The 13,386-nt window shown below is 39.7% G+C and overlaps 1 protein-coding gene across 1 annotated transcript in view; it reads left to right on the top strand.

The window, feature by feature from the left end:
- Positions 1-10,014, top strand: part of LOC311486057 (CD81 antigen-like) — a 30,491-nt gene extending 20,477 nt beyond the window's left edge. Inside the window, exons 3-8 of the mRNA XM_084541814.1 lie at positions 1,492-1,589; positions 1,906-1,980; positions 2,809-2,928; positions 3,833-3,931; positions 6,452-6,535; positions 8,076-10,014. Of these exons, the coding sequence (XP_084397940.1) occupies positions 1,492-1,589; positions 1,906-1,980; positions 2,809-2,928; positions 3,833-3,931; positions 6,452-6,535; positions 8,076-8,138 (539 nt within the window). The 3' untranslated portion in view covers positions 8,139-10,014. The remainder of the gene's footprint in view (positions 1-1,491; positions 1,590-1,905; positions 1,981-2,808; positions 2,929-3,832; positions 3,932-6,451; positions 6,536-8,075) is intronic.
- Positions 10,015-13,386: the final 3,372 nt, after the last annotated feature.

The raw sequence follows: 13,386 nt of genomic DNA, 5'->3' as shown, positions 1-13,386 counted from the left end.
AATAATAATAATAATAATTTGTCAAATGTTTATTTCAGTTTTAGTCAAGTAAAGAGAACCAGTGAAAAAAGTACAATACAGTTTTTATTTTTTCCACCTTTCAGTCAGTGACATGTACATGGTGGCCCAGCAAGCCTGCTGATCACTAGTCAGTTAACTAGCTATCTGATGTTAAGGCTGGGTCTCCAGATTTTCCTTTACTGTTTCTAATAATAACAGATAAATAGACATACTTCTGTATTCAGTTATTCAATAATAGTGATAATGTATGTATTAGAAAAAGTAGACCCATACAATACATGGCTGACATTTGTGTGCTATGCAAGCAGGTGTAGCACAGTATTTCAAGCAGACAAAGGACTGTTTCTGAAGAGACAGCTGTGCACATTCCCTCATCTTTCTTTCCATGCTGCGACCCATCCATCTTCCATCATGTCTAATAAGCATCTAACCCATAACGCAAGAAATGCATGAAAGAACTATAGAAGTTGTGAGGCAAGAGAGGCAGAAACCATTTTATGTCCTGGATTAAATGGATGGAACGTTTGTATAAGAAAACATTAAAGGATGTGTGAACATAACAGGAACATGACTCACTTTACTGGACTGGCATAAAAACAAAATTGTGCCATCTGCTGTCCGTCGGATGTCGTTGCAAGCAAGCAGGGTATTTAAAAAAAAAAGGGGGGGATTTTTAACACCACAGGGCTTTTAAAGACTATTAGTAGTTTTAAGTATTAACTTTACCTATGACTGTCTCAAACTGATAATACTGATGTGATGAACACGTTGGTGCTCGACTTAATAATATCTAACACATCTAAATATCCCGCCACGTACAGTATCTCATCAATCCTCATCATCATTCGCGATTTTGCTCGTCTCGTGCTTTTGAGCATTTTCTGCGAATGGGTCAGCCTCATCTCAACTTTCCACCCTAACATCTGTCCAAACTTTGACTTACAGCACATTCTTCATGATTCTTAAGCGCCAAGAGGCAGAAAAAAAGCCGCCAGTCAAATTAAACTGCCATTGTTAATGAAAGTTTGGACACTTGACAGGGTGGCAGCATGTTTAAATATGTTGGGTCTTTTTTTATTGAACCCTTGATGTGTGAATGTGGAACTGATGTAAGTACTGCCAGACAGACTGTGAATCCTCCCCCGGGATCGATGCATCGTAAATGGTTTATATTATTTACCTGAATCAGTAAAGTACTCCTGACACCATATCCAGAGATAATGTCTTAGATTTCCTTAGAACAAAGAGTTTGTTTATTCTGTCTGAATGTGCCACGTGTGCTAGGGGGGTAATAGTGATCACGTGCGAGAGGTGCTGAAGATGCAGAATTACTTTGCAGAATTACTTTGACAGCACAATGAGTCTATAGGGTCCCTGAAGAACTCTAGCCGCCTTCCCTGTTGATGATTGTGTGTTGTTATATATTTTAACGTTAACCTGAACTGTCTGTCTGTCTGTCTCTCTGTCTAGGCGTCCACATTCTGATTGCTGTGGGTGCAGTGATGATGGTGGTCGGTTTCCTTGGTTGCTATGGTGCCATTCAGGAGTCTCAGTGCCTTTTGGGAACCGTGAGTCACAGTTGTATTTAAAGGTTCCCTGTGGAGTTTTGGTTTTCATGACTGGCAAAACTTGCAGTCATACCAGCAGTTATCCCACTTATTCAAGGCTGCTAACCAATGGATATGTGTCATGCTAGATTTAAAACAGTTGTGTACAATAAATGAAATGACACTTTTAATTTATTAGAGAATACAAACGTAACTGTCTTTTGTACTAAGAAAACTCCGCAGTGTCCCTTCAACTTCATAAAATTGGTTTGTCTTGTTAAGCACACTGAAAGCTAAATCCTTATACACCATGTTATGTTTCTATTTTGTCCTGAAGTTTTTCGCCTGCCTGGTCATCCTGTTCGCCTGTGAAGTTGCTGCTGGAATCTGGGGCTATATGAACAGAGACACTGTAAGGCTGCAAACATACACTACGGGTTGAAATAGGCATGATTTTTGATCCCAAATGTTCAGTAAATACATCCACAGGGTCATTTTCAAGTCAAGGCCCACATTTGTTGAAGATGTTTTTAGATATCATTATTGTCATTGCTTATTACGCTTGAATTGTCTGCCATGGTTCCATTATTTTCTAACCATTAGACAGCAAGAGTTTCTAAACACTTCAAATCATCTGAACAAAAAAACGTGTACAGACAGCAAGAAATGTATTATTAGTTACCTGGAGAAGGAAGTACAGGAGGTTTGAGGAAAAAAAAAAAAAACAAGTTGCACGTTTACAATTTTTTTATCCTTGCAGAACAGTTTTTCATCCAGATGGCGTGAGTGTTGTTGTTAAAATACATCCCGGGTTAATCAGATTTTGCTGGTTAGTTTGGTTGTGCAAAAACACATTGGAATGTGATGAAAGCACAAACAAGTTACTCTGCATGTTATGAAGTGTGTCAGCTTTACACAGCGGCCTTCCAGTTTGTAATTTGGTTTCATGAAACCCTACAAGTGCCGTTGCCTTTGTTTGAGCTTTGTTTTTAGGGTAAACCATGACTTGGATGAACCTTCACAGTCAATAATTTCATACATTAATTTAATGCTACCAAGTCCTGTCTTAGGCTGTTCTCAGAACCTTTTTTGTTTGTTATGATGATTTATGTTATGAGTTTTATTTAAATGTTTTTGATATCAAAGCTTTATATTTATTTAGCTGTTCTATGTTCAGGCTCAAAAAGCATTTAGTAGCTTTTGGTTTGAGTTCAAGAATGACACCATGTTCTCTTTTCAGGTTTCAGAGGAGATGATAAACTTCTATGACTCTGTCTATGACAAGGCCATGACACAGACCTTTACTGACCCAGACAAAAAGAAGGCTGTCGCCGGTGTACTCAGGGTCTTCCATGAGACGGTATGAACATATGCTAACTACTTACACAAAAATCTAAATGAACAGCTTGAACTGCTTTACTTAATTACCTGCTTAGAACCAAACATACACAAGCCTTAAATGGTTGTATTATACCATAGCATTTCAAATTAAAACATTTATTTATTGTCCAAAGAATGTGTTATATGACTCACTCAACCCAAGATGGATCACTTCCAATACAATCATGTGTGCTTAAAGTTGTCAAATGAAAAACAATTGATAAAAAATCTGAAGATTAAAACAGATTCTGGTTTTTCATTTTCTGACTAATTTGGCTAAGTCTACTATGATTTTGTTCTCAATTGTATTGTGAATTTGTTAGAGCTGTTATTTGGGCTTTGGACTGCCTTGTTTCCACAACTGTGGCCATATGTTGAGTAGTCATACAAAAAATAACCTGACAAATGAGTTGAAATAATTAAAACGGATGGATGGATTGCTGAGTAAGTCAAATACTTCCACAATTATAAAGAAACTCTATGAAGAACATAATAAGAGGTGACTGGTAGGTAACTGCAAAAAGGAAAGAAAGAAAGAAAAGCAAATTGTAAGTTAATAAGAGGAAACCCCATATTATACAAGTGTGTTTTACTGGGGAATCATTCCTTCAAAACAGTAGCAATAGTAGGAGAAACAAAACTCCAAGCCACTGTGGTTGAAGTAGAGACAGTGAACGAACTTCAGAGAGACCATTTCTCTGTAGTACCGAGCACAGTATAGGCACTGAAGACAGGTGAGGAGAAAAGCACTGGTAGTGACCACCCGCTATCATGGCTGTGTTATCCAGTGCTATGAGGTGGCAGTGGAAAGACATGTCATCTAGTGGAAAAGCCTTGTGAGAACATATTTACAGGGTCATCACTGTGTTGTATTTGTGTTTCAGCTGAGCTGCTGTGGGAAAGGCGAGGGGACCAATTTTGCAACAATGCTGACAGATAAGCTGGGCCTGACCAATCTCTGCCCCAGCAGCACATATACGATTGTAAGTGCAACAGTTTAACCACCACTCACCTGTACAATACTACATCATCTCGTCGTTCCTAATTTCAGCATTTCCACTAGAACCTGATTAAAGTAAACTGATTTGACATACCTTTGCACATACGGGACACACTGACATCTCTCAAAGGAAATGACATGGTTCAGGCAAATTAACCTTCCCCATGGCATACATGTTCTCTCATCAGAGCTGGAACTAATAACATCTTTTTGGGTGGAAGCTTTATATTATGTTACTGTGAAGAAATATCTCAGTGGGTTAATGTGCTCATTGTGTTATTGCAGGGTAATACAGCACAGAAAGTGAGAGTGGTGTCAACCTTTTCATCAAACACATTTCCATTATTTGAAGCTGTTCCATAAAGGGCTGCTAAGAACCGCTAGGATTTAGTGGGATCTAGTGGTGAGGTTGTTGCATTACATCCTTCTGAAATCCTGAGGCCACCACTAATTTGACTGGAAAACACAAAAGACCTGTTTAGTTTGTCAGTTCTGAGCTACTGCAGAGGCATGACGGGAGCCATCATGGTGGACTCTGTGGCAGTGCTCCTTCTGTAGATATGTGGGGCTCATTCTAAGCTATGCTATATTTACATTTGGTTATACGCTAATGAAAACATAATTATGAATACTATAGTCTACATACGGTTGCATTGGCTGTCAGCATCTGTTTGACAGCTCATAATGAGAAATATCTTTAGGACCAGGCCTTTTACAAAGAGGAAATTGTCTTTACATGAAAACTACACTGGGTGTTGTTTAGCTGAAAGATCTGCAGGGAAAAAGGACTGTATTCAGACGCTTGCTGTGCAGTGGCCTTAACTTGATTTTTTGGCTGCACATTCACATTTCTGGAATGACTTGAGTCTAGTCCAAGCTGTCGAGGCTACTGGGGATTGTCCTGTGTTCACTTTCTGCAACTGGTGTTTTTGGTATCGACCCAAAACTTTTAAAACAAGTGCTGGGGTTTACGTCCAAAGAAAGGGGATTCTAGAAAGAAGGAATTTATAAAGAAAAAAGACAGATGTCATTTAGTAATGAGGGAGTGCACAGGTTGTTGAAGTTTGTCATTGTAATGATGGACTAAATAAGTTACAGTTGAAGTTATAAAATCACTATAATAATTTGAAAATAATTTACAAGATACTCTGTACTGTATGTGTATGTTTGCAGATATGATCTAGACACTGTCCAGGTAACCAATAGCCAGTATCTCAAAAGATAACTCAAATTATAGCACATGGATAAAAAGTCATCTTACTTGAAATTTTGTCCACACTTAGTGTGAAGTATAACACACAAGAATCATTTAGTGATTTATGAAATTATTAGAACTAATTTATAGATGCCAGGACAGATTTTTCGGATTTCTTAATATCTGTAGTTGTAGATTGATGCAGTCTATTTTATAGCCTGACATTGAAGCACATATAGTGCTTTTGTGAGAAGACTTGTCTGCAGTATCTACTGGTCTAGAAAACTATTTACAGGAGAAGGGTCAAAAACATATAGTAGTTTTCGTTCTCCACTTATTTTTTAAAACTGATGGGCGCAAAAACCTGCCCAGCAGCCTCAAGTACATTGTTAGTTACAAACGTCCCCTCATCAAACGCTTGCAGTGTTAAAAGAAAATGCTGCTCTGAATTGACTCTCCTTTATGTTACTGTAACATTAAGCCAAACAAGATACTGTACATCTGTCTTTGGATTTAAGCAGTGAAACTGTGAGGTAACACCGCCACCATTAGGCCAAACTGGGCATTACATTTACCTCTTTAATTCTGATCCAGCACCTTTTAAATAATAGCATTAGAAAAACAATGCTTTTTTTTTATATATATATATATAATTTTTGACATTTTGACACAATGTTACAATGTAAAAGATATAAGTTGTGTGGTTAATTGATAAAACCTGAGGTAATTGGGGTTTGAACATTTGCTTTAAAGAAAGAATATTTGAAGGAAATTAACTAAACTGGGAAGGGTCTTGCATGCTGAGTGAGCCCATTTCCCCGCCTCACTACCTTATCACAGGTTATGTAATATAATTCAATTCATCTTGAGGTGGGATGTCAATTTGTCTTAATATACAGTATTGGGTTGATGTTCTGGATAGCTTTAGCTGCAGGGGTGAGGGACTGTGGGGCCCCACTGCGAAAAAAAGAGTCACTTTAATGTGAATGATGTGAATGATGTGTGTGATACCCAAGGAAGGAATGCACAGGTTATAGAAATCAGTCAGCTGTTCTGTGCAGTGTTGCTTACAGACAACAAATTCAGTGTAGCAGCCCTGTTGCAGACTCACCCACAAAAAGTGGAAGCGTTATAGTTATCTAGTATCTAGTAATTATCTGCATGCAACTACTAGTTGGTCATAGTGAACAACACAACAAATACTAAAGTCACATGGCTATGAATGTGGATGCATTGTAAATGATCATTTCAGCCTGAAACTACATCACTATACTGTAAATGAAAGAGTTTGATGGTTTTCCTTCACAGAACTGCCACAAAAGGATCCAGGGATTGTTCTCTGATAAGATTTACCTGATTGGTATCGCCGCTCTGGTGGTTGCAGTTATTATGGTGAGAACACAAAGCCGCACATCACATTGTACATGTTACTGTATTCGAATTCATACACAATTCCATCTGCTCAGAGCCTGACGTCTGTCACCATGACACTACTTTTTATTGAACCTGGATCACATGGTAATGGAGTTCTGGCAGTGACAGTTTGTGCATTAACTAGGGGTGCTCATTCACTGCTTCACTGCAATGAATACAAGATTAGAACTACAACCAACAAGTCAGACAAAGTGTACCAACTAGCAATTATTCTGTTTAAGCTAAACCACTTACCTAAAAGACATGTGTAATGTGAAAAATATCTGTGTACGGGGAAAAAAGGCACAACAGGATATTTCAGTCTTGTGTGGAACAACTTATATACCATATAACTTTATGTATTGAATCATTTGTCTGAGAAGAGGAACTCTCTGCTAAAAAGTACCCACATTCAAATCTATCCTCATTTAAAAGTTCCAGTATTGATTAATAAAACCCTTCCATTTTTACCATCTATGCCATTACCTGCATCCTCTCGTTAGAAATCTCTCTATTATCTAATCTCTTTGTGCAATTTCATGAGACTAGTCATGCCAGGCCAGTCTTGCACAACGAGATTAGACCACCTGTGAGATTCAAAATAGACCGAGGCTCCGGCTCTGAGAGCAAAGTAAGACAGATGTGCCAACTTTACTTTACCAAGAGGTAAAGTATTCTCTAAATCTCTAAAACCAGTTACAACATTAGTTTTGTAAAACTCTCTTTCATAACTAAGCAGAATAGTTTATTGAAACTGAAATAAATCTGGTTAAATTGGGTCCTTGTGAAGCAGAATCAAATCAATTCTGGAAATTGGTAGCAATACCCAGCCCTACCAGTCATGATGTGGTGTAGTCCAGTACCTGCTCAGTGTAAAGTATAAAAAATGTGTTTATTCGTCTCTCTACTGGACATTTGAAGTTTATCCAGTGTCCCAATATTCGTCGTGATGATTTTAATAGTTTTTGGATGTTCCATGACACAAACGAATAAATACACCAAATCCTGGGTGCACACACAATCTGACTCGATTTCAATATCAGTATCAGTCCCAGTAGGTAGGCTGTAGGTAGGGAACACAGCTCACCTTGTTCTGTGCAAAGTCCAAAAATGTACTAACACATTAACATGACATGTCATGTTTGTTAACCTTACAAAAACACCTATTTGTGGGTGTATGAGTAATCATGCAGCTTAATAGTTGCTTGCGAAACAGTCACTGAGGAGTGTAACCTCGTGGTTGTAACTGCATCTACGGCCACAACAGGTTTTACATTGCGGTTTATGAATGAAATAAACAAAGGTAGATAGTCACTGCAGTTCAGAGAAAGGTCATCTTTTGACTTCAAGCCAGACTAATCACATAGACACAGAGTGGTGTCAGGCGTCTTACTGTTGGAATGAAAATCAATCAGACATACCTCAAGATGTCAAGCTCTTCATCTAATGTTTATTGTAATGAAATGCCCCTGTGACAGGACATTACACCTAATCATCCCTTCGATTTGTGTTCATCCAGATCTTGGAGATGATTTTCAGCATGGTGTTGTGCTGCGGGATCCGTAACAGCCCGGTGTACTAAAGCGACGGGCTGCCAGCAGAACCAGCGGTAAAGGAAGGATGACCGTGCAGACCGTCTCCTCTTCTTTCTTTTATAGCCAGAAAGTGTCACATATAGTGCTTGCTGGATTTAGTCAGCTCTTTAAGACAATGTAAACCATCCACCATTTAGCATTTTATTACACTGTTGATGTTTTTGTTTGATTTGTTTTGTTAGTCACAGATGCTGTTATGCCTATTAGACCAGTGATATCCTTACATGTAGATATTGTATCACGTCACACATCAGTTACATTCACCCGTCAAGGTGCTGTAATCCTTAGTGACTGATTAGTTGTTTACTGCTCTCTTGCCTATGAACATGCTCTTATATTCTTGGTTTTACAGATGTTATTTCACTGTTTTATGTATAAACTGTATATAAGTATATGTGGACAGTGCTTTATGTCTGCCTGAGCATGAATATTGTATTACATGAGATCCTTCTCCAGTCCTATATTCTCTGCTTGTTTGTCTTGCTCTAGACTGAACCAGATAACAGTATATATGACCGCCACTAGTGAAGCACTGGGGTTGGCCTAACCATGTTGAATAGACACAAACACACTCCTGTCCTACAGACCATCCTCTTCACACCCGCATCGCTGTGTGATGGTACGCAGGAACTGAACCAGTTAATCTTGGAAGATTGGAACCAAAGTCAGTGACCTGATGTGGTTATTTTTATTTTTTTCTTGTATATCATTCGTCATGTGTCCTAAAACTCTCATGCATCTGTGCACTTATTTGTTGAGGAAACTTGCTTAACACTACCACCACCTTTCCCAAATTGGAGAAATTGAACAGAAACATGCCTGAGATGACTCAGAAGTCTAAATGTATTAATTGTTAATGTACCCATGCATGGATTTTACCATTAGACGTTTCGAGTATAAACACATCAGCCTGTTGTCCCTGGTTGCTAAACCCTGTGTGGAATTGACTGCCTTTTGCCCTGGAGGAAACGTAATGAAATTCCAACCTAGAACCTAGCAAAGTGGCTTTGCTTGCCGTGTCTGGTTGAGTCTAGTCCTGTCTTATCTGACATGGTTACGTCATTGTCCTTGTGCTGACCCTCCAGCCTCACAGCATACTTCAGTACATGGCCAGAACAGGACAACGTCCCCTCTTTGACTCCCAGTCTTTTGCGGTAATCTTTTTATAACATTCACTTACGTTGCTGAGTTAGTGTATTTACACATTCAGAACACGTGCACCGGGACTTTTATTCCACCATTTGATCTTGAAAATATTCTGTACCAATTCTGTCCCCGCTAGGTCAAGTTGTCACTGACGCATAACTGCACAGCACTGCAGTGCACTAACTTCAACTCATCCTAAACAAAGACTACATAACATCCTAGCATCTTGTGTAACCTTCCATATAACCTTAGCTTTTGTCAACCAATTAAAGCCTTGCCTTGTTAACTACTCACACTTAAACTAAGTGTGTCGTACAGCTCTAATGTATTGTACTAATGAAAATAATGAAGGTTGTAGAAAAACGTTGTATGCCTTTTTCCTCTTTGTATTGTGATATCTTTGGTGTCATCGGAGGAGTCTAGACAGAAAGGGAGGAAGATTTTGTGGCAGTGTCAACTGAGAGGAAGTCAAACCTTCAACATCAACATCAGCTAATTACTCCCCAGTTCATTGAAATCATTTGAAAAAACCCGCCATGCCCAGTTCAGTATACAGACGCTAGCTGTGTGTTTCTTACAGTAATGTCCATGTTGCTGCCTTGAATCGGGTAACAGACGCTCAAGAGTCACTGCCACTTAAATCTCACCCCCTCTCTGCTCTTGTAGACTTTGGTTTGCCCAAATATAAAGGGATTAAATGTATTTTACAAATAACTAGTAAGGTGGTCTTGTCTCTTCCTTTTGAAATTCTAAAATACAAAGTGAGAAAAAGTGACAATAAGACGTGCCCTTATATTACTACAAACGGGGGCATGTTGACTCACATGTCACAGTTTCCGGTCTTTGTTTTGGCTTCCAACATTCACCTCGGCTTCCTGCTCTAAGCTCAGCCCCAATACGGACCCCATAGAGTCAGAAACTTTGTATTGTCATGGACCCCATTTTCCCACACCTAATCCTTTATAATTTGCTTTGTAACATTTTTCACTCTAATAACACATTGTTGTGCTTGGACATTGTCTGCTATATAGCTATAATATGCTATAATAGTCAACATGGGTATAACTACACAATAAAGCAATGCTCATACAATGATAATATGAAACTAGATTGCCCGCTGCTTTCAGCTCAGTCTGCTCTCCCTGCTCCGTTGTTCAGTCTTGTGAATCTTCTATGGATTCCCGATCAACCCGCACCAGTGACAGTAATACGACAGTGGAGAATCAAGCCTTGCTTAGAACAGTCTTTTGAGTTATATGTTATCACTACGATCATTAAACGGAGGTAATGTGAAATAGTGTGCATGCGTTCTGCATCCACGTGTCCACAGGAGTCCACAAGGGTCTGCGTTACTGAAGTTTGTCATCCGTCCAAGTCAGCGCGGGCCCTCACTGGCACCAAAACCTTTCGACTGCATACACTGCAAGCACGCCAGCTGTGTACGCACCGGTAAAACAACCCTGTATTAAACAGGCTGTTTGACGCGTTAGCTACACCTTTATTAATTCATGGTTTTAAAAATAGAAGGACTCAGAAGTGGCATCACTCTCACTGAGTCATTTCCAAGTGCTTGGACGGTAGAATGTAACAAACTGTGGCAGCAGGCAGTTCCAAAACTATTTGACACATCTCATCATTGACACTTGGAAGCTCAATCTGTAACTAGCTGTTTACTGTAAAGATCTTGTAACAAAGATCACAAAGTCCCAAACAACCTTTCAGAAACATCTACTGGAGCCCTGTGTGTGCTACTATGTTGGATGTGAGGGGCAGACCGACACCAACCACTGTAGCATGAAGTCTTGTGCGTGCTTGTCCATGTTCAAAGTCCACATAGTCCCACAGAAGCTGAAACCATGAGCTTGCTTTCAGTCAGTGAATGAAAGGTCAGGTGAAAGACTGGCTCTGACTCTTCTCACTACGGCATAGTAGTAACACAATAGTAACACAATTTCTTAACACAACTCCTGTAGTTTATAATAGGGACTTCAGAATCTCCAGGAGCTGAGTAAAGAAAGCCACTAAGGTGAAGACTCTCTAGTGGGCAGTGAAGGATAAGACCCTTCTTCTAGCAGAGAAAGAGGCTGGCGGAAAATACACCAACCAGTCGTAGAGCAGGCGACCGCCAGCACAGCTGCGACCTCAGAGTGGGAATAGCAGGATATTAAAGTTCAGGGCAGGGTGGCAGAAAAGGAGATCACTGGAAACCAAAGCAGTTGGATTGTTTGCAATTCCAGCAGAAAAGGGATTTCATGTTTAATGAGACACTTCCTTCTGGGGGAAGGTGACTCGACAGCAGGATCAGGCAGATTCTGTACTAGCCAACAGGAGGCTACTGGGAGTGGGATGATGCGGGTGACTAACAGGTCAGAGGTTGTCTGGCTGATTCCTAGCAGTCTGGGGCATTGGCACGGCTGGGCAAGAGTTTAGAAGGTCGCCAAGCTCCTTCTGTTCTTTGCAGCCTCACATGTTAATCTTACGTTCTCCAGAACTGAAAATGTATCCTATATTATGGTTAGCCTCTCAAGTAGGTGCTTATTATCCATTTTACAAGTTAGATTTAAAGATTCAAGGATTAACTGGCTGGACCAGCAGTGGTCATCACTATGCTGTACATACCCATGCTGGAGGTCTGTCAGCTGGTTATGAGGAATTTAGCAAGATGATTCCAGCTAAAGGTAATAGTGCAACAGAAACAGAAACAGAAACAAGAAAGTAGGGCTGTGCTTGAGTGATAATCATCCTGCTACCACAATGAATATTTATTATATTAACACACGTTTTTCTACTACAAAACAAGAAACAATATGATAGTACAACACAGACTCCAGTGTTAACTTTGAGTAACACAGCCTGGAAGTCATCAGGAAATACATGATGACTTTACTACAAACATGACACAAGACTGGAAAATACAACCAGGAAAGTACAACAAAACAGAAAATTGAGAAACACAGGGGAAAAGGAAAACAGCGGACGTGACCGGGCTGTGACATGTGGCTTAAAGAATTTCTGTTTGGTGTTCAGTTACCACTTTACAGGCATGATCAATCCTGAAACTGCCAAACAGCAGCACTGAAGGAAGACTCCTAGTCTTTACACGGAAAAATGAAAACACTAAAATCTCTCCCAGAACTCCTAAGAACCTCCAAGGAGCCCACATGTTTGTTTTTTTTTGTGTGTGTGTGTGGATAATGTGTCTTTTTGGTCGTTTGAGTGCAGATGTTTGCGTCTTTCCTTCCTTTATGGCAACTGCAAGCATGGGAAAGGCATTGGAGACCTATTAACTTTCTTACAGTAATTGAACTTTCCCCACTAACACTTGGGTTCGGCAGGGTGTGGCTCTTAAGTGGGACTTGAGACATATCCCCGAGATCTCGTTTCCCCTTCTCTATTGTGTTTAGGAGTCACGACAGAAAGCCTCACATCACAATTAGTCTACAGGATGCATTCCAAAACACACCACCAGGTCGCTGGTTAGGAGGAAATCCCGTCCAAGTCACATGACCAAACTTAGCTTATATAACCATGGACAATGGGATCCAGGGGTGCTTCTACAAAGCATCTGGTGTCAGGAATGTCTTTGAAGGTACAAACCCTAGAAATATGTGGTGGTCATGCTAACAGTAAAAGTACATGTCAAGCGTTTAACTCATATATGCTTAATATCAAAAGCAGACTTCTTATTGTATTTCTCATATCATACATAAAACCAGCCTGCTCTCCTGTAATGTAAATGACTAACATTACTGACATACTTTTCAGCCTCTTGTTTATTTTCATGATAGTAAAGAAAGCGTAATACACACATATACACAAATAGATGAGTGCATGCAAACAATGTACACCTTGCTGTTAAAGCTGCAAGCTAGTAGGAAGAACAGCTGTTCCTGCAGCTGTCTATGTGTTTGATGAAATAAATTCTAAGGAATCATCTAGTAAACATTGCTGGGAAATATTTTTTCTTTCGCTTTTTCCTTTGGCCTTCCTCCTCCTCTGTGATTCCAAGAGCACAATATCCCATTTATCCACCATATCCTGAAATGCAAGACAAAGTAGCAGATAGGTCATATGAGCTGGGTTCTGCTC

The sequence above is a fragment of the Chelon labrosus genome (assembly GCF_963514085.1).
Source record: "Chelon labrosus genome assembly, chromosome: 3".
In the NCBI taxonomy this organism is placed as follows: domain Eukaryota; kingdom Metazoa; phylum Chordata; class Actinopteri; order Mugiliformes; family Mugilidae; genus Chelon; species Chelon labrosus.
Note: the sequence above shows the minus strand (reverse complement) of the source record. Positions and strands in the feature narration are given on the sequence as shown.